The sequence below is a fragment of the Sitophilus oryzae genome, unplaced genomic scaffold (assembly GCF_002938485.1).
Source record: "Sitophilus oryzae breed Bouriz unplaced genomic scaffold, Soryzae_2.0 scaffold_1715_pilon_pilon, whole genome shotgun sequence".
In the NCBI taxonomy this organism is placed as follows: domain Eukaryota; kingdom Metazoa; phylum Arthropoda; class Insecta; order Coleoptera; family Curculionidae; genus Sitophilus; species Sitophilus oryzae.
This window is the reverse complement of record NW_022146408.1, coordinates 29,087-40,202: the sequence shown is the minus strand read 5'-3', so window position 1 is coordinate 40,202 and position 11,116 is coordinate 29,087. Positions and strand designations below refer to the sequence as shown.

Genomic DNA, 11,116 nt, shown 5'->3' with positions numbered 1-11,116 from the left:
AAATCTTTCTTAAATTAAGTTGCTACTAACAATGGGACATCTGCTTCAAGGTTGCCAGTTTTTATTATAAATATATTCTGAATTATTAACAAATGGCTTTAATAGAACATGTTTGAATTTTTCTATGAGCAACTCACAAAGTTTGAAGTGTTTGTTTAATCACATTTGTAGTGATTAACGGTGTACAAGATGTTGGCATTATTTGGTATTAATCGTGGTATTAGTTGGTATTTTTGGCATTATTCGTGGTATTAGTGTACAGAAATTTGTCACATTTGTCATTTTTAGGATTACCGGAAAGTGTCGTAAACCAAAAAAAATGCATAATTATTACGAATATTTGAATTCTTTTTACAAACAACTTTCCATTTGATCATAAAAATCATCTACATGCCATATTTCGGTCAATATTGGCGGTAAACCCGTTCTTTGGCCATTCAGAGCCGTTTTTAAGCATTTTCCGGGACTTTAAGAAAAAAAGATTCAGAACCTTAAGAAAAAAAGATTCAGAAAAGTTCAGAACCTTTTTCGTAGACAATGGCCTAAGTTTCTTCTTTATTTCAAGAAAAATTTTGTGAATTGCATACTTTGGTAGATATTTGCGAAAAACTGATTTTTCGACCATTTGTGGTCAAAAACCTCCTAGTTTTTTACCTATACCTCCTATACTCTTCCTATATACATACAGGGTGTCCCACTTAAGATGGATACAAGCGAATATCTTGATTGTTTTTTGAGCGGCTGTATGGCTATAAGACGTACATTTTGCCCAGGGTAAGAAATGCGATACCTCATAGACGTACGTTTTAATGGGTTTGATATTTTTCAGTCAGTCAGGAGTCAAGAGTAAACTACCCTTAGGACAGTATTTATTTCAAATCTGATAAATTATATTGAATCCTCCTTACTAACTAAGATTACTTAATTATACTTAAGTTCTAATTTTTATAAATATTGATACAGGGTGTGTTATTAAAATAAGACATTTTTATTTTTATTATTATTTTTTTAAGTATTTACGACGCCACTGGATAAACTAGTTTATTATCAATAACCAATTATAACCAATTATAAATTAATAATCGATTTAAGTTTTTAGATAGTTTCCATAATAATTAAGATACGATACAAAAAAATCTAAATATTTTCAATTTATTTTGTGTACTTGTATACTAAAAAAATGTTTATATTTAAAATTGTTTTTTTTTATATGAAACCCCATTAAAACGTACGTCTATGAGGTATCGCATATTCTTATCATGGGCAAAATGTACGTCTTATAGTCATACAGCCTCCTGCCAAAAATGAAAAAGATCGCTCAACAGACAACCAAGATATTGGCATGTATCCATCTTAAGTGGGACACCCTGTATATGACAGAAAGAATATAAAGTATATATAAAAATAGTATAAATCAATTTTATTGTTCATAGAAAAGCAAGTTTTAAGAAACCCTAGTGATTAATCTTAAATTCCAACAAATAGTTTCCTGAAAATATTCAAACACCATATTATGCCCTTTATGAAATAACTATTATACTTTTATAGTACCCACAGAACGGTTACTGTGCCAAATTATCTAGAAAATGCGCCACTATATTCCATTTTTATACTAACTACTAGAAACGGAAAAGTAAACTGGATTATTTTCTTGTCACCATCCTTTGAAAATGTATATTATGATTATATAATGTAGTCATTGTTTCTATAGTCTCTATTTTGAAATGATAATGTTATATTTTCCTTTAAAAATTACATTTATGGAAATATACACTAATGTTTTAGTGTATAGAAACATGTCACAATAATGTAAACCTTAATAAAAAAAATGATATATTTGATAATAATTAAAACAAGTACCCTTCCTCAACTTTAATAATTAAATTACATTTCATCAAACCCTTGAATATATTTCAAATATAATTTAGTGAAACAAATTTAATCATATTATCTACCAACCATCTTGTTTATCCAATAAATGAAAGATATCTCCAACAAAATCATTATAACTATCAATTAACTTACCCTCATCTTGATTGCTTCCCAATAAAACTTCCATATCTTCATAGTCACCTTCAGCTAACATATCCATAGGATGTTTAGGTAGAAATACCCCGTCAATGGTAGGAGTCGATGGAAAACCCAATATACCCGAATACGAATTCCATTGTTGAAGAGAGATCGTTTTCGCATCAACAGCTCTCATACTCCAAAAACCCTCATGTGGATTTGTTTCCAGTAAGGGATACGTTAAGTATCCACAGTCAGTTACCAAGACTCTTCCAATTTGTTCTGGCTCCTTTCTCCAGACATTGAACTCCATGGCGCGTCTATTGTTCCTGATTGCAAGATGCCTCTTTTCGCTAAACCTTGGTTATGGGGCTTAGTAGGTGAATGCTTACTGAACTCCTCCTGCTGATTCGCCGAATAATGTTATTAGTTCTGGATCACCTCCAAAAGCTGCGGCATTTTCTTTTGATCCAATCGTATTGCCAGGGCTTGATCCCATAAACCCATGTTTCCTGGTGCTTCTTCACTGCCTTTGCGAAATATTTGTTTAGGTAAAGGGAAAACCAAATGATCCTACGCGATATTGCATGGAAGCCACGATTGTTGCCGCTGGTTGGAAGCTTATTATGTCGGCGTCATAAATGTCTAAAGCCAGGTGCCACTCAGCGTAGCCTCCGCCGTATCCAAATTAAAATGGGTACTTTTGGTCGCTCAACTGAGGTTTTGTCTGAATGATGTCTGATGCGTAAGCGTTGTGGAACCCAGATTGAGGTAGAGGCAATCTTCTGATATGCTTGTGTTCGGGTCTACATTTCTTCACCTTCAAATCCAGGAAAGTGCCCGTATCGTTCCTGGAAACAAGAGTCAGGTAACTTGGTGGCGTTCAATACACCGTGCCACGGATCAACTGAACGGGTCTACGAAACTAAGCTGCCCATGGGCGGTTTGGCAAACGGGAATTCTGTAAAACGTGAACCTCTCGACCTAAGACGGTTTTGGAGTAACCTCGGTACCCATTCCGTTGGTCGTTTCGACCACCAAAGGGTCGCTATGGATATCTTGTGGGATCTGGTGGTACTGCCAGGGGCCAAGAGTACCCGAACACCGACGACGCGGCACCGATCAAATAAATCGCGAGAAATAGCTCCATTTTGCGCGCCGATGTTTAGGGGAGCATATCGGGACGAACACGTGGATAAATATCTGTTGCTCTGGGAGCGAAGGGGAACCGAAATTGGGATCGCGTCGGCGTGTGAGAGATCCGCGTCCGTGAGCGCGCCAAGACCTTTAGTTTGATGACAGCCGATTCTGACTGAGGGTCGCGATTCTCGCTCGGCACAGAAGGCTTGCGCGTCCACGGCCTAATAGCTCGCGCTTTATTATTTACTATCATCGTACGGACGCGGTTATTATTCGAATTTCCTAGGCACTGAACCCGTAATATCAAGTTCAAGGCATGAAAAGGTTTATTCTGCTTTCAAAATATTACCTATTTGAACTTCAAGATCAATAGATTTTTAAAAAGTGTCTTTTGAAAGTATAATTGTTTGTTTACTTAAATTTTCAAATATTTGAAAAAATTGCATTTAATAAGAAATATATCTAACTAATATACTTTTAGTTTTGTTATATTAGAAAATGATTATAAATTCAAACAGTATTACTCAGTACACAATAATACTCAAATTAAAAGGTGTTACTTTAAAATATTGCTCTTAAGCGGTTTTATAAACCCAGAATATGCAAACTATATATAACCAAATGTAACCATATATACATATGTTACTTTTAATGTTATATACACTACGGGCATTATAATTAAAGGATTGGTTAATGTCTAGTTTTCTACCGTTGTCCAAGAAACCTAATGCCAAAGAATGTTCCGACCATCGAACAATTGCCCTGATGAGTCACAATACTGAAAGTGTTTTTGAGAATTATTTATAATAGAATTTTGCTGGGCGTGGACTCAGAAATCAGTGATATCCAAGTAGGGTTTAGAAGAGGCATAACGAGAGAGGCTCTTGTAAATAATAAATGTGTTAGCACAGAGGTGTATTAATATGAATCAGACCTGTATGTGTGTTTTATAGGATTATGAAGGTTGATAAAGTCTAACATCATAGAATGTTGTTGCTGAAAAACCCAGGCTAAAAATACAAGGGATAGACATGGATTTGAAAAACGTTAATAAGGAAGAAATTATTCATGAAATTAAAGAGAGAAATGGATTTGATGGCAAATTAGTTATAAACTATCAGCATAAATTTTTTAATAAGAAAAATTCAAATTGGAACATAATAATTGAGTGTGATGCAGCAGCATACAGCCAGATAATGTCTACCAAATACATATATTTTGGCTATAATAGATGCAGAGTGATGGACGATTACAATTTGAATAGATGTTATAACTGTTCGCAGTATTTTCATTCCAAATGCACAACTAATACAGTATGCAGTAAATGTGCTGGAAATCACAATACCAATGAATGTAACAACAGTAATTCTCCAAAATGTATCAATTGTATTACCTCAAATCAAAAATATAAAACAACAAGACGTACAGACCATGAAGCTTATGATTTAAATGCTTGTGACACCTATAAGTACTACCTACAGAGGCATATTCAATCAGCTGACTACCCATACAACCCTACACACACAAAAGGCACCAATGACAATCGATGATGCTAGACAAGTGGACAAAAGTTATTAAACTAAATTATTATTATTATTTATCTTTTTTATTATAAATAAGTTTGATATATAATGGATGAAAACATAAGGATAAACATTTGAATGTGCGATCATATTTACAGGGTTTAATGAATTGAAATATCTGGTTGAAAGCAATGATTTTGATTTCATATTTTTGTCTGAGACATGGTTGTCTGATGGTGACGACTCGCTAATGTTTCAAATTCTCTATTATAATTTAATTAGAAGGGATAGAATGGGTAGAGGCGGGGGCGCGTTGGGGTTTATAAAAGCATTTAGTATTAATATGATCACTTTCGATTTTGTAACAAATGACTCACTGAGTATCTAGCATTTACGACCAAGATAAAAGACAAGATATATGGATTTGTTGTATTTTATAGACCGCCATCACTGAATTTTAATACCGTAACAGCTGATTTTGACAATATTTTCTCCAATTTTGTTCCATCGGTGGATGATATATTTTGTCTGGGTGACTTTTAATATTATTAATTTACTTAGTTTAAATAATCTGTTAATTCCGTTATTTGAGAATTATAATTTGGGTTCAAATTATAGAAGAGCCTACTAGGTCTCTTCTGCAAATGCGATTACCTTATTGGATGCAATTTTTGTGACAAATCAATCACTTATAGCAAAATGTGGAGTCATGTCAGCAGATAATATATCTGATCATAAACTTATATATTGTAGTATAAATATACATAAGCCCTTGGTCACACCTAAGCTTATTAAATATCGTTGTTTCAGAAATTTTAATTATAATAATTTTTTGCACTCGCTGCATTCTCTACCTTGGGATGATATTCTGTATACGAATAACATTGATAATAAAATTGAAGTTTTTAATGAACTTATAATAAGTCTCTTCGATATACATGCCCCGATAAAAGAATCTAGAATAACAAAACCCAGAGCGCCCTGGTTAACTTCTGATATAAAAATATTTATGAAACAACGAGACACTGCCTTGCAAAAATATAAGAAATCCAAGCTTAGTGAAGATTGGACCCATTATAAATTTTTGAGAAATTTTACTCTCTCTGCCATCAGACGAGAGAAGAAAAAATATTTGGACTCTTATATAGAGAGAAAAATACAAGGCGATTATGGTCTGGAATGAGAAGTTTCAATATATGCTCGGAAAAACATAAAAACAATATTCCTCCGTCCTTGTCTGACCCTAATGAATTGTGTAATTTCTTTTCTTCGTACCTCCGAAATATGTCAAATTGTGATACAAAAACTGAGTATTACAGAAAAAATATTTTCAGTGGTAATTTACAATTTTCGTTTAGACTTGCTAAAGTATCTGAAATAAATGAAATTTTGAATAGCATAAAAACTAACGCAACTGGTGAAGACAAGATTACGCCGCTGATGTTAAAATATTGCAGTCCATATATAGACAAGTATATTACGCACATAATTAATTGTTGCTTGGAACGCAATTACTTTCCGGATAAATGGAAGATATCTATAGGAATACCCCTTTCTAAAGTTACTAGTCCGACGACATACAACGATCCACGGATAATAGGTATTCTACCGGCACTGTCAAAAATATATGAGAAAATTTTATACAGTCAAATGTATGATTATTTTATTACTAATGAAATTATTCCTCATAGTCAGTGTGGTTTTCGAAAACATTTTGGAACAACAGTGGCTTTAGCGAATGTTGTTGATGATATCATCAGAGCTTGCGACAAAAGTCTTGCTAGCATATTGATACTGTTAGATTTTTCAAAGGCTTTTGATACAATAAACCATGCACTTCTCTTATCTAAATTACATTTCTATGGCTTTTGTACTGAATCGTATTTCTTAATTGAGTCTTATTTATCCAACAGATTTTTGACTGTTTTTTCTAATAATAAATATTTCAACAAAATTAGGCTGCACTCTGGTGTACCACAGGGCTCTGTCTTGGGTCCGTTGCTGTTCCTTGTTTATTCATCTGACATATTAAAGTCTTTACTGCTTGTAAAGTACAAACATTTGCGGATGACACTCAACTGTATAGTTGCTTTGAGATGGATGACTATCTGGAAACTGAAGTAAATATAAATAAAGATTTAGAGATCTTAAGCCAACTTGCAAAAGGTCACAATTTGGTACTGAATAGTTCTAAATGTTACATTTTACTTTTTTGAAGCAGCAACAAAATTAAATTCTTGGAAAACAATCTTAATATAACAATAGACAATGGAAAGCTAACTTTTGTTAACAGTTCAAAAAATTTAGGATTACTTTTGGATGTGGAACTTAGATTTAAGGAGCATTTGACAAAAATATTACAACGAGCATACCTTGCTTTAAAGCTGTTATACAACAACAAACATATTCTAAATGTATACCTAAAGAAAAATCTTTGCGAATCGCTTGTAATATCTCACTTTAACTATGGCGATTTTATTTCTGGTTTTTGTCTGGATCTAGAGAGCAGGTTGCGCATTCAAAAGGTGCAAAATGCTGTGTTCGTTTTATTTTTAATATAAGAAAGTTTGATCATGTGACCCCCTTTTTTAAAGAACTTAATTGGCTAAAAATGGACTCGCGTAGAACTTTACACTTGTGTACATATGTTGTGAAAATAATTAACAACCCCGCTGCTCCCCTATCTATTAAAGAGCGTTTAATTTTCAGACGTGACATACACGAAGTTAATATTAGGAATGGAGGTGAGGTGACGATGCCTCATCATCGGACAGCCATTTTTCAGCGCGGGTTTTCATATAATGCCGTTAAGGGGTATAACTCGTTACCAACAGAATTGTTGAATTTGGGTGAGAATGCGTTTAAGCATAAATACAGAGAGTATCTTTTAATGCATTCGTAATTTTTCATATTTTTTTTTTTTTATACTTTACTTGCATTGTACATTTGAAACTTTTTTTAAGGCAATTTGTAAAACATTATATTTAATTATTGAGTTTGGCCATGTTCTGGTTAAGTTGAGTAGCTATTGCAGTTGTGACTACTAGACTTGCAATTTCGTTACTGTCTTATGTATTTTTTTCTTCTGTAAAATAAAGGCAATTTATTATTATTATTATTATTATAGACTAATTGAAATACTTAAAGGCATGAATATCGATAGCCGAGATATCAGGATAATAGCAAATCTTTATTGGGGGCAAACAGCGAAGGTTATAGTGGACGACCAACTTTTTGATGAAGTAAAGATTCTGAGAGGCGTTCGTCAAGGATGTATACTTTCTCCGCTATTGTTTAATATACAGCGAATCAATTTTTCGGGAGGCCTTGACTAGTAGAAAGGAGGGCATCACTATTAATGGGCAGGTCTTAAATAATATGCGGTTCGCGGACGATACCGTCCTTATAGCAGACCACGTGGAGGGTCTGCAAACACTTCTACAAAGACTAAACAACACGTCTATGGCCTGAAAATGAACCCTAAGAAAACTAAATTTATGATCCTCACTAAAAGAGAAGATGTCCAAGCCAATGTTCTAATAGATGATACACCTATGGAGAGAGTACAACAATATAAATATCAAGGCAGTTGGTTGACCGAAAACTTGGATCAATCAGCAGAAATAAAAGCTCGAATAGAAGGAGCTAGAGCAGCCTTCGTAAAACTCAAAAAATGTATCTGCAGTGGAAACATCAACTTAAAGCTTAGATTAAGAATGCTAAGGGGTTACATATTTGCAACTCTACTCTATGGTTCAGAGGCTTGGAATTAAAAAATTAAAAAAGCCGAAATGGAGAAGCTTGAGGCATTCGAAAGATGGTCTTATCGGCGTATGCTGAGGATTGCATGGACTGACAAGGTTACAAATGTAGAACTGCGACGCAGAATTCAGAAGGACGAAAAGGTGATTAACACCCTTAAAAAGAGAAAACTTGAGTATTTTGGACACATAATGAGAGGACCTAAATATGCCCTGCTGCAGAACATAATAGAAGGAAAGATAAAGGGCAGAAGGAGCCAAGGAAGAAGAAGAACATCATGGCTCAAGAATTTGAGAGAATGGTTTGGAATGACTTCAAACCAGTTATTCAGAGCAGCCGTTAACAAAGTTAGAATTACCATGATGATTTCCAACCTCCATAGGAGATGGAACCCAAGAAGAATATGCAAAAAGGAATACCTAGCTAGATAACACAAATGATCACATTTTTATTTAACATATTAGATATAATTTTCAAACCTATTTTATCAATAACATATATATCAATAACATAACTATCCAATAAGGTCCTAGACGCAGGCTGTCCTTCAATAACATAAAAAAGGACTATTTTATACCAAACAAGAAAGCGAGGAGACGTGGAACCAGATAGTAGAACAGGCGACTAAAAGCCCAATGGCGAATGCTCTTAAATGCCTTTTGTTGCAGTTATGAATTATAGAATTGTTATTTATTATTGTACATTTTAATTCACCACAATACACCATAACAGTTTACTTTTAACACAGGACGCGCGTTGCGCTAACCATGTTAGCATCATCAGCAGATGATTAAAACTAAAAGTACCTTAATTTTAATCATCTAACTGCTGATGTTTAATAAAATTGATGTTTAATCTTCGGCGTTACAAAATTGAAATAAAAATACCAAAGTGTAAAATCGTATGATGGAAAAAATGGCTATAAAATGAAGACCGCCGCCATTCTATATGTAAAATTATATGGGAAATATCATGGATAGTCATCTCCAAGCCAACTAGACGACGTTTTTTTTTCGATCATACGGTATTATATATTTTATCAAAAATTAATCTAGATGTACATTTTACTAATAATTTAATAATTTTTAATTATTAGTAGACCTACCTCTCTTCTGTGTAGACCTATTCTAATATACCAATTCCATTATGGCCTTAATAAAATTTCTCTGTCCATTGTTGCCTCAATGATTTGCTGTATTCCGTGATCGTTAATGGTCTTCATTTGGTCCACCCAAATATTTTGGTCTTTTTTTCAATAGTTTCCTCCATAACTTGTTGTCTAGATTGTTTGTTCTTGAAATATGTCCAAAATACCTAAAATATGACTGATCTTGATAATGATAATAAATTAATGTTTAGTTTTTATAAAATTCATATGCTAATTTCATGCTGTGTCCATGGTATTATTCTCTGGGCCATTTATAATTCTGAAGAATAGCCAATGAGGACATTTGATTATTTGTTCGAGATTTTTTTGCCCAATGTATTCATATATATTTCAATGGCTAATCTATGGTGTATTTCAGCATCAGAACCAACCTTATTCCTAATGAGCAAATACATAATATGGTTATATTGTACCGCTACTTCAAAGCCTGCTAAATGTTTTTCATTTAAAGAAATATTAATATTTATTCACATACAAATTATCAATAACTGATTCATCAGTATCCAAAAACGTTATGCTAATACAGAGGTTAAAATTATTTAAACCAATCTAGATATTTGCATATGTTATATTATAGTCAGGTTCTGAGTTTCATCTATACTTTGTATAAAAATATAACAAGTCTGGATACTCTGACTACACAGCAAGTGAAACGAATATACTTAAAAACAAGAAAAGACGACCAGCTGGTTCTAAATAAGCTGTGGTAGCAGTAAGAAAAAATAATTAATTAAATAGATTTGGCCATTTTGTTTCCCTGGATTTTTACCCACTAGATTTGTCAACAAATATTAAATTATTAAATGTTATTTAATGAATTTATTAGATTAAAACCAATATTTTTACTAAAAAAACATTCTTTAAGGCAATAAAGAGAAAATGTTAAACTTACCTTCAAAATAAGCAACAACTGAACCATTAAAACAGACTAGATATAGCTGAATTGTCCCCCTTTTTTCCTAAAAAAGTACCAAAAAAGTATTGTGAATTATTCCAATGGTTTTGGCTGCCTTCGTCTCATCATACGAATACGGTTATTATTTTAAAATGGCCCACAAACCCGAGTTATCAAATTTAAGGCTGCTAAACATTTATTGACTTTCAAAACATCAAAGATATATAGAGTGTTTTATCCATAAAATTGGTATTAAATGGAAGATTTTCTTATTGTTATAAATTTCGTACTCTAAATAACATAAAATAAATCAATATCAAACGTATTGGATGTATAATGACCTAATCAATTTTTATGATATATCGTTTTGAATTTTTATACTTTTATTTTCAGTTTCTATTTTTCTAACGAATTCAGTTTTAATAATTGAAGTTTGCAAACTATCACTACATATTTACCATAAATAAGATCCTCTTAAATGAGTTTAATACACGATAAAAATAAGGCTACGTTTAACACTAAAGTCATTAAAGAGTTGTAAAAATTAATTCTTAAAGTTTTGAGGAAAATCTTTTGCAAGTTTTGAAAAATAAGCATTCAGTGTCGGTGTTTATCGCA

At 32.8% G+C, this 11,116-nt stretch overlaps 1 protein-coding gene and 1 pseudogene across 1 annotated transcript in view; one reads left to right on the top strand and one right to left on the bottom strand.

Annotated features, from left to right (window-relative positions):
• Positions 1-1,951: 1,951 nt before the first annotated feature.
• On the bottom strand, positions 1,952-3,403 carry LOC115881308 (annotated as a pseudogene).
• Positions 3,404-8,146: 4,743 nt separating this feature from the next.
• The window catches only part of LOC115881307, a 6,932-nt gene continuing 3,962 nt past the window's right edge, over positions 8,147-11,116 (top strand). The window contains exon 1 of the mRNA XM_030898735.1: positions 8,147-8,348. Within this exon, the coding sequence (XP_030754595.1) occupies positions 8,147-8,348 (202 nt within the window). The remainder of the gene's footprint in view (positions 8,349-11,116) is intronic.